This window comes from Oncorhynchus mykiss, chromosome 6 (genome assembly GCF_057628025.1).
Source record: "Oncorhynchus mykiss isolate SJ-2025 chromosome 6, ASM5762802v1, whole genome shotgun sequence".
NCBI lineage: Eukaryota > Metazoa > Chordata > Actinopteri > Salmoniformes > Salmonidae > Oncorhynchus > Oncorhynchus mykiss.
In genome coordinates, this window is record NC_143027.1 from 52489437 (window position 1) to 52504919 (window position 15483).

Here is a 15483-nt window from a genome sequence, read left to right on the forward strand (position 1 = left end):
ACCAGGCCTTGATGAGTCTCCCCCTGGTGGCTGACCTGCTGTATGCCTGAAAGTATTGAAAGTACTAAATCATGGTGTTATGTCCATTTGCCATGTATGATCATAGGAACTCAGGTTCCTAACAGAAAAGTAACAGAACTATGTCCAAATGGCATGTGAATTGTCCAAAAGGCTTATATAAGTATTGAACGTACTAAATCAGGATGTTATGTCCATTTGCCATATATGATCATCAGAAGTTGGCTTCCAAACCCTAAAGTCAGTGAACCATGTGCAAATGGCATGTATCCTGCCCTACAAAAAGTGTTGGGGCATTGTAAAGTCGATGGAGAATAAAAGTACCTCCTCCCAGCTGCCCACTGCACTGAGGATAGGAAACACTGATAAATGTATGATAATCGATAATTTCAATAAGTATTTTTCTACGGCTGGCCGTGTTTTCCACCTGGCCACCCCTACCCCGGCCAACATGTCAGCACCCTCTGCCACAACTTTCCAAGCCCCCCCCCCCCCCCAACCTTCTCTTTTCACCCTAATCTAGACAGCAGATGTTCTAAAAGAGCTGCAAAATCTGGATCCCTACAAATCAGCTCTCTTTCTAAAATGATCTGCCGAAATTGTTGCAACCCCTATTACTAGCCTATTCAACCTTTCTTTTGTATCGTCTGAGATCCGCAACGATTGGAAAGCTGCCATGGTCATCCCCCTCTTCAAAGGGGGAGACAATCTAGACCCAAACTGTTACAGACCTATATCCATCCTGCACTGCCTTTCTAACATCTTTGAAAGCCAAGTTAACAAACAGATCACTGACCATTTCAAATCCCACCGTCCCTTCTCCACTATGCAATCTGGTTTCCGAGCTGGTTATGGGTGCACCTCAGCCACTCTCAAGGTCCTAAACTATTTCATAACCACCATCGATAAAAGACAGTACTGCGCAGGCGTCTTCATCGACCTGGTTAAGGCTTTCTACTCTGTCAATCACCACATTCTTATCGGCAGACTCAATAGCCTTGGCTTCTCAAATGACTGCCTCGCCTGGTTCACCAACTACTTCTCAGATAGAGTTAAGTGTGTCAAACTGGAGGGCCTGTTGTCTGGACCTCTGGCAGTCTCGAAGGGGGAGCCACAGGGTTCAATTCTTGGGACGACTCTTTTCGCTGTATATATCAATGATGTCGCACTTGCTGCTGGTGATTCTCTGATCCACTTCTAAGCAGACGACACCATTCTGTACACATCTGGCCCTTCTTCGGACACTGTGCCAACAAACCTCCAAACAAGCTTTAATGCCATACACCACTCCTTCCATGGCCTCCAACTTCTTTTAAATGCAATTTTTTTTAATATATTTTTTTACCCGTTATTTTACCAGGTAAGTTGACTGAGAACACGTTCTCATTTACAGCAACAACCTGGGGAATAGTTACAGGGGAGAGGAGGGGGATGAATGAGCCAATTGTAAACTGGGGATTATAAGGTGACCATGATGGTACGAGGGCCAGATTGGGAATTTAGCCAGGACACCGGGGTTAACACCCCTACTCTTACGGTAAGTTAAACTAAGTGGTCTTTTGCTCTTCAACCGATTGCTGCCCGCACCCTCCCGTCCGACTAGCATCACTGCTCTGGACGGTTCTGACATAGAATATGTGGACAACTACAAATACCTAGGTGTCTGGTTAGCCTTTTAAGGTATAGGGGGCAGCATTTTCACTTTTGGATAAATAGCGTGCCCAATTTCAACTTCCTGCTACTCATGCCAGGAATATAAGATATGCATATTATTAGTAGATGTGGATAGAAAACACTCTGAAGTTTCTAAAACTGTTTGAATCATGTCTGTGAGTATAACAGAACTTATGTAGCAGGCAAAACCCTGAGGACTAACTGTTCAGAATTATTTTTATTTTTTTTGCCTCTGACTGCTCCCTCAGTTGTCTTTGCCAAGGGATATTTGATAGGAACCATTTGTGCAACGAAGAAGAAGCACACCCTGGAACAACGTTACACTATTGAGAGTTGCGCAAGACGTAAAAAGGAGCATGGTTTGTTTACTTGCTGTATTGAATACAGATTGCCCCATCTACAATTTGATAGCCTATTAACGTTTTAAAATACCTAAAGTTGTATTACAAAAGTAGTTTGAAATATTTTGGCAAAGTTTATAGGCATCTTTTGAAATGTTTTTGTAAGCTGTTTTTTTCTGGATCAAACGCGCTTTATAAATGGACATTTTGGGTATATATGGACGGAATTAATCGAAAAAAGGACCAATTGTGATGTTTATGGGACATATTGGAGTGCCAACAAAAGAAGCTCGTCAAAGGTAATGCATGTTTTATATTTTATTTCAGCGTTTTGTGTAGCGCCTGCAGGTTTGAAATATGCTACGCTCGTTATTGACATTGAGCTATCATCAGATAATAGCTTCATAATGCTTTCACCGAAAAGCTTTTTAAAATCTGACATGTTGGCTGGATTCACAATGAGTGTAGCTTTAATTGAGTATCTTACATGTGTGATTTAATGAATGTTTGATTTTATCATTATTTGAATTTGCCGCACTGCATTTTCCCTGTTTATTTTCCAAGTGGGACGCAAGCGTCCCTATATCATAAGAAGTTAAACTGTAGACTCTCCTTCCAGACTCATATTAAGCATTTCCAATCCAAAATTAAATCTAAAATCGGCATTCCTATTTCGCAACAACGCCTCCTTCACTCATGCTGCCAAACATACCCTCGTAAAATTGACTATCCTACCGATCCTTGACTTCGGCGATGTCATTTACAAAATAGCCTCCAACACTCTAGTCAGCAAATTGGATGTAGTCTATCACAGTGCCATCCATTTTGTAACCAAAGCCCCATATACTACCCACCACAGCGACCTGTATGCTCTCGTTGTCTGACCCTCACTACATATTTGTCACCAAACCCACTGGCTCCAGGTCATCTATAAGTATATGCTAGGTAAAGCCCCGCCTTATCTCAGCTCTCATGGTCACCATAGCAACACCCACCGGTATCACGCGCTCCTGCAGGTACAGTGCCTTGCGAAAGTATTCGGCCCCCTTGAACTGTGCCACTGTGCCACAAACATAAAGATATAAAACTGTATTTTTTTGTGAAGAATCAACAACAAGTGGGACACAATCATGAAGTGGAACGACATTTATTGGATATTTCAAACTTTTTTAACAAATCAAAAACTGAAAAATTGGGCGTGCAAAATTATTCAGCCCCTTTACTTTCAGTGCAGCAAACTCTCTCCAGAAGTTCAGTGAGGATCTCTGAATAATCCAATGTTGACCTAAATGACTAATGATGATAAATACAATGCACCTGTGTGTAATCAAGTCTCCGTATAAATGCACCTGCACTGTGATAGTCTCAGAGGACCGTTAAAAGCGCGGAGAGCATCATGAAGAACAAGGAACACACCAGGCAGGTCCGAGATACTGTTGTGAAGAAGTTTAAAGCCGGATTTGGATACAAAAAGATTTCCCAAGCTTTAAACATCCCAAGGAGCACTGTGCAAGCGATAATATTGAAATGGAAGGAGTATCAGACTACTGCAAATCTACCAAGACCTGGCCGTCCCTCTAAACTTTCAGCTCATACAAGGAGAAGACTGATCAGAGATACAGCCAAGAGGCCCATGATCACTCTGGATGAACTGCAGAGATCTACAGCTGAGGTGGGAGACTCTGTCCATAGGACAACATTCAGTCGTATATTTCACAAATCTGGCCTTTATGGGAGAGTGGCAAGAAGAAAGCCATTTCTTAAAGATATCCATAAAAAGTGTTGTTTAAAGTTTGCCACAAGCCACCTGGGAGACACACCAAACATGTGGAAGAAGGTGCTCTGGTCAGATGAAACCAAAATTGAACTTTTTGGCAACATTGCAAAACGTTATGTTTGGCGTAAAAGCAACACAGCTGAACACACCATCCCCACTGTCAAACATGGTGGTGGCAGCATCATGGTTTGGGCCTGCTTTTCTTCAGCAGGGACAGGGAAGATGGTTAAAATTGATGGGAAGATGGATGGAGCCAAATACAGGACCATTCTGGAAGAAAACCTGATGGAGTCTGCAAAAGACCTGAGACTGGGACGAAGATTTGTCTTCCAACAAGACAATGATCCAAAACATAAAGCAAAATCTACAATGGAATCGTTCAAAAATAAACATATCCAGGTGTTAGAATGGCCAAGTCAAAGTCCAGACCTGAATCCAATCGAGAATCTGTGGAAAGAACTTTAAACTGCTGTTCACAAATGCTCCCCATCCAACCTCACTGAGCTCGAGCTGTTTTGCAAGGAGGAATGGGAAAAAAATTCAGTCTCTCGATGTGCAAAACTGATAGAGACATACCCCAAGCGACTTACAGCTGTAATCGCAGCAAAAGGTGGCGCTACAAAGTATTAACTTAAGGGGGCTGAATAATTTTATACGCCCAATTTTTCAGTTTTTGATTTGTTAAAAAAGTTTGAAATATCCAATAAATGTTGTTCCACTTCATGATTGTGTCCCACTTGTTGTTGATTCTTCACAAAAAAAGACAGTTTTATATCTTTATGTTTGAAGCCTGAAATGTGGCAAAAGGTCGCAAAGTTCAAGGGGGCTGAATACTTTCGCAAGGCACTGTATATTTCACTGGTCATCCCCAAAGCCAACAATTACTTTGGCCTCCTTTCCTTCCAGTTTTCTGCTGCCAGTGACTGGAACTAATTGCAAATATCACTGAAGCTGGAGTCTTATATCTCCCTCTCTAACTTTAAGCATCAGCTGACAGAGCAGCTTACCAATCACTGTACCTGTACACAGCCAATCTATAAAAAGCACACCCAACTACCTCATCCCCATATTGTTACTTATCCTCTTGGTCTTTTGCACCCCAGTATCTCTACTTGCACATCATCATCTGCACATCTATCACTCCAGTGTTAATGCTAAATTGATTTTTTTTGCCTCTATGGCCTATTTACTGCCTTACCTCTCTACTCTTCTACATTTGCACACACTGTACATGGATTTTTCTATTGTGTTATTTGACTGTGCGTTTGTTTATAAGTAACTGTGTTGTTGTTTTTGTCACATTTCTTTGCTTTATCTTGGCCAGGTCGTAGTTGTAAATGAGAACTTGTTCTCAACTGGCCTACCTGGTTAAATAAAGGTGAAATAAAAATGTAAAAAATAATGTAGAGATGGCCTGAATCAACCAACTGAATCAAAGGAGGTATTTTTGTCATGTTTGATCATAGGAAGTCAGAATTTCGCGTTGGTGTTGATTCAACCTGTCAATTTCATAATGGGAAGTGCTAATGGATATGTATTGGCATTGGACACTGTCAACTTGCAGAAGAGCATGGTCACACTGACAATATAGCAAATGTGTAATGGACACTGTCCAAAAGGAATATTTTGGCAACATGTTAAGACTGGCAATGTATTATTAATATCGGACAATGTCCATTAGCAATACATTTCAATGGGCATTTACCATCACGAATTGGACATGCTCCAATATATTGCTGAAATTCCCAATTGACTTGCTCATTGAACTCGGTACTGCCGAGCAGTGATAGTGGTTCCTCTCCTTTGCTCGTTGGTGTTTATTTCAGCCTGCCCATTAGGTGTTGGTAAATCCCTAGTTAAATGTATTGTAAATGTACACTGTCCATTAGCAATACTTTACAATTGGCATTTACCATCACGATTTGGACATGCTCTAATATATTGCTGAAATTCCCAATTGACTTGCTCATTGTTTTCGGGATGGCCGAGCAGTGATAGTGGTTCCTCTCCATCGCTCGTTGGTGTTGATTTCGGCCTGTCCATTTGGTGACGTTAAATCAATGTTTAAACTTATTGGAAATAGACACTGCCGCTATGACCCAGGTTGTCACAGGAAGCTCAGAGTAAACAAATATCCTCCTTGGGACACCCTTATACAGAATCCTGAGTTTCAAGTCTTTACATTAAGAACTGACTGATTAACAGATGGTTGAATGCAATGTTTTTCACTAACTGTAGAGAGTGAAATCCCAAAAATGTTTGGGTCAATTTAACCACTTCCGGTTACTCCAGGAATTAAAATCAACACAGGTCATCCTTACAGGTCTGTACCCAAACAATTTGAACTTCTACTTTTAAAAATCCACCTTTCTAAAAACAAGTCTCTCACCGTTGCCGCCTGCTATAGACCACCCTCTGCCCCCAGCTGTGCTCTGGACACCATATGTGAACTGATTGCCCCCCATCTATCTTCAGAGCTCGTGCTGCTAGGCGACCTAAACTGGAACATGCTTAACACCCCAGCCATCCTACAATCTAAACTTGATGCCCTCAATCTCACACAAATTATCAATGAACCTACCAGGTACCTCCCCAAAGCCTTAAACACGGGCACCCTCATAGATATCATCCTAACCAACTTCCCCTCTAAATACACCTCTGCTGTCTTCAACCAAGATCTCAGCGATCACTGCCTCATTGCCTGCATCCGTAATGGGTCAGCGGTCAAACGACCTCCTCTCATCACTGTAAAACGCTCCCTGAAACACTTCAGCGAGCAGGCCTTTCTAATCGACCTGGCCGGGGTATCCTGGAAGGATATTGACCTCATCCCGTCAGTAGAGGATGCCTGGATATTTTTTAAAAATGCCTTCCTAACCATCTTAAATAAACATGCCCCATTCAAGAAATTTAGAACCAGGAACAGATATAGCCCTTGGTTCTCCCCAGACCTGACTGCCCTTAATCAACACAAAAACGTCCTATGGCGTTCTGCATTAGCATCGAACAGCCCCCGTGATATGCAGCTGTTCAGGGAAGCTAGAAACCATTATACACAGGCAGTTAGAAAAGCCAAGGCTAGCTTTTTCAAGCAGAAATTTGCTTCTTGCAACACTAACTCAAAAAAGTTCTGGGACACTGTAAAGTCCATGGAGAATAAGAACACCTCCTCCCAGCTGCCCACTGCACTGAAGATAGGAAACACTGTCACCACTGATAAATCCACCATAATTGAAAATTTCAATAAGCATTTTTCTACTGCTGGCCATGCTTTCCACCTGGCTACTCCTACCCCTGTCAACAGCACTGCACCCCCAACAGCAACTCGCCCAAGCCTTCCCCATTTCTCCTTCTCCCAAATCCATTCAGCTGATGTTCTGAAAGAGCTGCAAAATCTGGACCCCTACAAATCAGCCGGGCTAGACAATCTGGACCCTTTCTTTCTAAAATTATCTGCCGAAATTGTTGCCACCCCTATTACTAGCCTGTTCAACCTCTCTTTCGTGTCGTCTGAGATTCCCAAAGATTGGAAAGCAGCTGCGGTCATCCCCCTCTTCAAAGGGGGGGACACTCTTGACCCAAACTGCTACAGACCTATATCTATCCTACCATGCCTTTCTAAGGTCTTCGAAAGCCAAGTCAACAAACAGATTACCGACCATTTTGAATCTCACCATACCTTCTCTGCTATGCAATCTGGTTTCAGAGCTGGTCATGGGTGCACCTCAGCCACGCTCAAGGTCCTAAACGATATCTTAACCGCCATCGATAAGAAACATTACTGTGCAGCCGTATTCATTGATCTGGCCAAGGCTTTCGACTCTGTCAATCACCACATCCTCATCGGCAGACTCAACAGCCTTGGTTTCTCAAATGATTGCCTCGCCTGGTTCACCAACTACTTCTCTGATAGAGTTCAGTGTGTCAAATCTGAGGGTCTGTTGTCCGGACCTCTGGCAGTCTCTATGGGGGTGCCACAGGGTTCAATTCTTGGACCGACACTCTTCTCTGTATACATCAATGAGGTCGCTCTTGCTGCTGGTGAGTCTCTGATCCACCTCTACGCAGACGACACCATTCTGTATACTTCCGGCCCTTCTTTGGACACTGTGTTAACAACCCTCCAGGCAAGCTTCAATGCCATACAACTCTCCTTCCGTGGCCTCCAACTGCTCTTAAATACAAGTAAAACTAAATGCATGCTCTTCAACCGATCACTACCTGCACCTACCCGCCTGTCCAACATCACTACTCTGGACGGCTCTGACTTAGAATACGTGGACAACTACAAATACTTAGGTGTCTGGTTAGACTGTAAACTCTCCTTCCAGACCCATATCAAACATCTCCAATCCAAAGTTAAATCTAGAATTGGCTTCCTATTTCGCAACAAAGCATCCTTCACTCATGCTGCCAAACATACCCTTGTAAAACTGACCATCCTACCAATCCTCGACTTTGGCGATGTAATTTACAAAATAGCCTCCAATACCCTACTCAACAAACTGGATGCAGTCTATCACAGTGCAATCCGTTTTGTCACCAAAGCCCCATACACTACCCACCATTGCGACCTGTACGCTCTCGTTGGCTGGCCCTCGCTTCATACTCGTCGCCAAACCCACTGGCTCCATGTCATCTACAAGACCCTGCTAGGTAAAGTCCCCCCTTATCTCAGCTCGCTGGTCACCATAGCATCTCCCACCTGTAGCACACGCTCCAGCAGGTATATCTCTCTAGTCACCCCCAAAACCAATTCTTTCTTTGGCCGCCTCTCTTTCCAGTTCTCTGCTGCCAATGACTGGAACGAACTACAAAAATCTCTGAAACTGGAAACACTTATCTCCCTCACTAGCTTTAAGCACCAACTGTCAGAGCAGCTCACAGATTACTGCACCTGTACATAGCCCACATATAATTTAGCCCTATCAACTACCTCTTTCCCAACTGTATTTAATTTATTTATTTATTTTGCTCCTTTGCACCCCATTATTTTTATTTCTACTTTGCACATTCTTCCATTGCAAAACTACCATTCCAGTGTTTTACTTGCTATATTGTATTTACCTTGCCACCAAGGCCTTTTTTTTGCCTTTACCTCCCTTCTCACCTCATTTGCTCACATTGTATATAGACTTGTTTATACTTTATTATTGACTGTATGTTTGTTTTACTCCATGTGTAACTCTGTGTTGTTGTATCTGTCGAACTGCTTTGCTTTATCTTGGCCAGGTCGCAATTGTAAATGAGAACTTGTTCTCAACTTGCCTACCTGGTTAAATAAAGGTAAAATAAAATAAATAAATAAATAGTGGCCTGATTAATTGTTATTGAAGACGATTGATATGGCAATCATAATCCACATAGGCATCAGGTTGAAGTTATGGCAGCAGGCAATGTTTTCCTATGGAGAGAGATGTCAATGTCTACTGTTAGAAGAAATACTCACTGTTTTCACTGTTAAGGGTTAGTTCAACATGGTCAAGGGTAGGCTTGCACAGACCGGAAAGACCTTAGGAACGTTCCTGGGATTGAATTGTGTTTCTAGCCTCAACGGTTTTGCCGCTGTCACCCAAAACCATCTCAAATTTAGGTCAGGCTTCATTTTGGGCCTACTTTTTTGCACTCTTGCTGCGGTGCTAAAAGAGTTGCAGGCCATTGCTTCAAATCCTATTGCTTCTAACTTCAATATGTGCTTTAAATAAATAATACCTACACCACTTTTAACATCACATTTCTCAACACTAGTAAGAATACAGTAGGCCTACAGTATATCGAAAAATATGACATGACTCTCCACCAATAATTACATATAGAGGCCGGCACGGGTATCGAACCTGCATCTGTTTGCACTGCGGGAGCTCCCATCCACTCCGGAGCCCCCATCCACAAAGTCACAAAGTATCAAAATACAGTGAGGTGTTGGTAAAGGTATATTGTCCTGCTAATAGCCCATAATGTCCCAGTCAGGATAACCAAAACATGTATTTATTTAAGACTATCAGAAAGAATGTTGGTACTTATTTATTTAGATCCAAAGCCATGAATGAATGAGTCACTCAGCTTTATGTAGGTGCCAGCTATATGACTGTGCCATCAACTTGATAATATATAATAATGCTTTTTGTGGTATTATTTGTTTTGTCTTTTCTGGTGGATGAAAATGAAATTGCAAACAATCACGTGATACAGCCAACCTAACTTAGAAAGACAGTTGACGATAGAATTCTCCCCATACCCTCCTTCTAGGCAAGTCTATTGTCTAGCTACCTGCTAATAGCCATAATTGCACAGTACAACGTGACCGTGTGTGTTTGAAAGAGTATTTCGTGAAAATTATATCCTGGTGATGGTTTTTATGTAGGGTTCAAATGAGAGGGAACTTTCCAGGGTGACACAGAGGCTTTTAACTTGTGTTGACAGAGGTACTGGGAAACCATCTATGGTGATGCTGAGGTTGTACTGTTTTGAGAGGTTGGATTTGGAGCAGATGAGCATGACCTCTTCTGTTAAGTTTTAGGAGGTTCATTCTCATCCAGCTCTGGATGTCTTGAAGGCAGCTGATGAGGGAGGTGGGAGGGAGGGGAGTGGTGGGTTTGTTGGGAGGTGTCATCTTGGTGTCATCTGCATTGCAATGGAAGTGAACTTTGATGTTGCATCTTTCACAGGGGTAGGTCACGCACCCTGATCTGTGATTTTTCAGTTGCACAAACTGTTGATGGTCAGTGAGGTAGGAGGAAAACCAGGAGAGTGCAACACCCTTAACACCAAATAGATGAGGAGTGGGTAGGAGATGGTATGAAAGGCTGCATTCAGGTCGAGGAGGATGAGGATGGATAGCAGCCCTGAGTCAGCTGCATGGAGGGAGTTGATTGATTTTGACCAGGGCTGTTTCAGTGTTATGTTTGGAGCGGAAACCAGACTGGAATGGTTCGTGAAGGTTATGTGATTGAGTGATATCTCATCTTAACATCGTTGGCTACCTGGACTATTTGCATTTTACGCTGCTGCTACTCTCTGTTTATTATCTATGCATAGGTACTTTACCTATACCTACATGTACATAATACTTTAATTACATTGACTAACCTGTGCCCACGCACGTTGACTCTGTACCGGTACCCCCTGTATATAGCCTCGCTACTGTTATTTTTATTTATTTTTTATTTGAATCCTACAGACGAAGAACCATATATGTGACATTTTTTTTTTAAATGAGATATACATGAAAAATCATTATTGGACACCATTTTTCTATAGTGAACCGGTTTCACAAGCTTTCCATGCGCTAATTAACAATCATTTTAAATTTAAAGATAGGCTCTCGTGGAATAACCGTTTATGTGCACCACTCAGAATGGACGGACAACCGCACAACATTTCTGTTGCTGATGAAAATCGCAGAAATGTGGGAAAGAAACGTAAAACAAAACTAAAAGAATGGAAAGACAGGCAAATGAAGATCTTACGGGATGCGGGAAAACCCTATACAAATCGTAAGGGTCAAGAAAAAACTGGGAAAAGCTGTCCAAAAGAGGTATGTGGAAGAACCGTATATCAAACAATCAAGCTAGCTAGCTATAGAGTACAGTAACTAACATGTATGTTCTGGGTTGTCTAATTTGTAACTATAGAGAAAACATATTAACTAAAGTTTGTTGGCTACTAACTCATACATTATCGTTACAAATGTTATTGCTAGATTATAGAAGAAACATAGCTAGCTACTTTTTCTCCGTCCACCGGATGATTCGACATGGCTACAGTAGCTAGCTAGTTACACTGTATCCTGCAGGGAAGAGCGTGTTCCACGACGTGCAGAAAGGATTGTGGAAAGTTGACTGATGAACGCAAGCTGCATCTGTTCAACAGGTTCTATACTGTCCCATACGAGAAACAACAAGCGTTGATTCTCTCCGGCTTAGAACAGGTTAGAAATAAGACAAAACGCCTATTATTATAATAGCTATATTGAACACTTGCATAGTTTAACTTTGACAGAAATGATACGTACATTAACGTTAACTCTAAAAGTGCTGTGTTACACAATGGTGCAATACAAACTCATTCTGTGTATAGATTGGGAGTGTGTGAAAGATGGAGGTCCTGATCAAGCAATATCCTGAATGTGCTACAGTATATTAAATTCTGAATTCATCATTGTCAATTTTTATTGCAGCATGAGGTGAAACGGAGACGTAAACCTGAGGATACAAAGGAGAACAAACGACGGAAACAAACCATCAAATACCATGTACAGCAAGCAGGCCAGAGATTGAATGTGTGCAAGGTTACTTTCATGTCTGTGTTCCAGCTAACCAACAGCCGTCTTCAGGCAAGTGAAAATATGAATTAATGTCTATATGAATATCAATTACAAACATATTGTATTCTCTGTACTAGTTTTTAATAACCTGCTAATTGAAATGTAATTGTTTTGGTCAGGTTATTCAGGAAAAGTTAGCTGAGGCAGGTGAGGTTGCAGGGTCTCCAGATCAGGCTACTGAGGCTAGGTCTCCTTTAGAAGATGGAAGAGGGAAGCATAGCAATAGGTAATGCGCTATGGATTCCAGCCTGGATTATTTCACTATAGCAGTGCTCTAAACAATCTTCTAAACATTAACATAGAGTATCGAATGGATGAATAGCGAATTCTGAAACAAAAATATAAAAATGTTTATTACTTTTAAACAAAATGATGGTAACTAAGCTGTCCAACTACCACCTGAGCATTGAGGACTGAGTGCCGATTACCTTCCCCTCCCACCGGACAGCACTGGCCTAATTCTCGCCGCCCTACAGGACCCCCGGCCACAAACGGCAATGGCGTGACCGGGATTTGTACCCCGGTTATAGCGACACAGTTGCACTCTAAGGCAGGTCCCTAGACCATTGAGAGAATACAAGTTTAACAACACCTTGTTGTCTCTTTACAGGCCACATCGGATACATGCTACAGTGAAAGAGGGCATCAAGGAGCACATTCTATCTTTCCCAAGAACCCAGAACCACTACTCACGGATGAAGGGGGATGTACACAGAGAATATCTCAGCCCTGATCTGAATTTGTTGCGAATGTACCGACTCTACAAAGAGAATAATACCACATCATCTGCAAAATTCTGGGTTTATAGGGACATTTTCAAACAGCAGAGTCTCAATTTCGGCCAATCCAGGAGTGACACCTGTGGCAAATGTGACGCATTCTTCACTAAGATGTCAGCAGCAACATCTGAAGAGGAGAAGAGGAAGATTGCAGTTGAAAGTGAGTTACACCATCGAAAAGCCGAAAAGGCCTACACACAGCTTCAAAGTGACACTGAGTGGGCTAAAGCCAATGCTGACTGCCATGTCATTTCTGTGGATCTACAGGGGGTGATGTACACCCCTAATCTGACCCACTCCAATGTCTACTACCAGCGGCAGCTGTCAAATTTTAACTTTTGCATCCAGGAACTTGGAAAAGAAGATCCTGCATACATGTGTGTTTGGCATGAGGGGATTGCACACCGAGGGTCCATTGAGGTGGCAAGCTGCATAATGAAGTGGGTGAAGACAAAATTCACGCCACTCACCAAACCAGAGGTGCGCAAGTTGGTCATATTCAGTGACAGATGCTGTGGGCAGAATAACAACTGGCGGATGCTCAATCTGATGTCGATGCTCGTCTCTATGGGTTACTTTACCCAAGTTGAGCAGAAGTTCATGGTCTCTGGTCATTCTTTTCTTCCTTGTGATCGATCTTTTGCCACCATCGAGAAGAGGCGCAAGGTGTCAGTCCTTCATACACCTGATGATGTTTCAAAGATGATACTTGAAGCACAACCAGCAAAACCATTCAAGGTGATGAGGATGCAATGTGAAGACTTCAGGCACCTCCCAGATTCTGTCCTCAAGCGACCAGCTGGACTACAGATCACCTCAGTGAGGTGGTTAAAAGTCACAGGTATTGCACAGAGAATAGTTTACTAACATCCCATCAACATGCAACATGTTGTTCTAACAATAAAATATCCTAATGCTTGACTGTGAAAGTTGTTATTGATGTCAGGAACTTAAAATGTTTCTGTTCTAATTTCAGTTGAGGATCCTTGGAATCTGTACGCCAAACAGAGCCACAGTCTATTTGAGGGATGGAAGTCATGGCTGATCTCCAAACCAAAACAAGGAGCTACACCTCAACCTCCCTATTTTGCGAGCCACTACCCTAGAGCATATGAGAGTCCTCTGCCCATCAAAAAAAACAAGTACCAAGATCTGATGACCATGCTCAACTACTTGCCAGCTGCTGCACGCTCTTTTTATGAATCACTGCAGAGTGAATAATTTGTTGTTAAAGCAAGCTACATAATTAAACGTTTTTTCTGTGAGTTTATGATCCCCTGAACCTGTATACTGTAGTATGTTGAATCTGTATACATTTCAGAAGACATGTCACCCCTATTGTAGGAAATTAAATGTATCGTAGGTGTTTTCTATGTGAATCAATTTGTGTATGATTTGAACCAGCACAATATATTGAATTAATTTAATTTTAAGATGTTGTTCCTAGTGTAGAAAATGTTATGTACAATGTGTTCTGTTGATAATTATTTTGTTTGATCATTTGAACCTTTTTTAATCTGAATTAATTAAAAACAAATAAGTCATCACATACAGTATGTGAGTATTCATTTGATCTTGATTCCCTTTTTTTATTCATTACAATATACACTGTCTCTCTGTCACCACATTTAGCATTAACTCTAAGCAGTTAATACTTATTTACTGCTGTCACCTCAGTGCAGAAGGACATGTCTTGCCTTTAGCATGGGTTTAACGCAATTCACAACTTAATTGCTGATCATTGTGTTAAACACAAAGAGAATGGTTTTCTGAACGTTTTGTAATATTGACCTTCGGGACCTGCATAATGGACATGCATATTGGCACATCACATTTATCCCTATTTGATATTTACAAGTTGTGCTTGTTTTGATTGAATTAATTTAATTGTATTCTATTTTGGTAGTTCTATGGTATGTTCACTTTGAGGGCTTCATTTTAAATGAGACTAAGATTTCATGACTCAACTTTTAAGAAAAGTCATCATTGCTAAAGTTGATAGACCACCTTTAAATGAACCTCCATACAAATGAATTAACTACATATTGCATTTAAGTTATTTACATGAAGGGCATCTGTACTTGAAAGTACTTAAAACATCATATCAGGTGTTAAAAAAGGACATCTTACAAGAGTCATGCAAAATGTCACATATACTGTTCTTCCACAAACTGAAATCATCACTGGAGATATACTGTTCTTCCACATTCTAAAAATTAAAACGGTAATTAAAAAAAGTATTATTTGAAATATCCAAAAAATATAAATTGTTGTTGGAAGATATGGGTATGGTGAATTATTTCTCAACCATAAAACACCTAATGTGGTACACACAATTAATAATATAAAAATAACTGATTATCTCAAAATGGAAAAATTGTCACATATATGGTTCTTCGTCTGTAGGGTTCATTTATTTTTTGTAAAAACTTTCTTAACACTTATTTTTCTTAAGACTACATTGTTGGTTAAGGGCATGTTAGTAAGCATGTCACTGTTGTATTCAGCGTGTGTAACAAATAAAATGTAATTTGATTTAATATCCAGGGCAGAGCAAAGGCAGTCATT

The 15483-nt window shown here is 41.3% G+C and overlaps 2 protein-coding genes across 3 annotated transcripts in view; both read left to right on the top strand.

Annotated features, from left to right (window-relative positions):
- mapk8ip1b (mitogen-activated protein kinase 8 interacting protein 1b) overlaps nt 1-15483 on the top strand; it is a 118152-nt gene that overhangs the window by 23911 nt on the left and 78758 nt on the right. The gene's annotated exons all lie outside the window — the stretch shown is intronic.
- On the top strand, nt 11988-14462 carry LOC110502468 (uncharacterized). The gene is made up of 3 exons (XM_036980420.2): nt 11988-12145; nt 12747-13756; nt 13892-14462. Exons 2-3 carry the CDS (start codon nt 12832-12834, stop codon nt 14134-14136), a joined length of 1170 nt encoding a protein of 389 aa, XP_036836315.1. The 5' UTR covers nt 11988-12145; nt 12747-12831; the 3' UTR covers nt 14137-14462.

Excerpts from the sequence above, each read along its gene's own strand:
- LOC110502468 (XM_036980420.2), top strand. The coding sequence starts at position 12,832 with ATGAAGGGGGATGTACACAGAGAATATCTCAGCCCTGATCTGAATTTG. Across the intron at positions 13,757-13,891 it reads GAGGTGGTTAAAAGTCACAG|TTGAGGATCCTTGGAATCTG; the intron begins GTATTGCACAGA and ends TTCTAATTTCAG.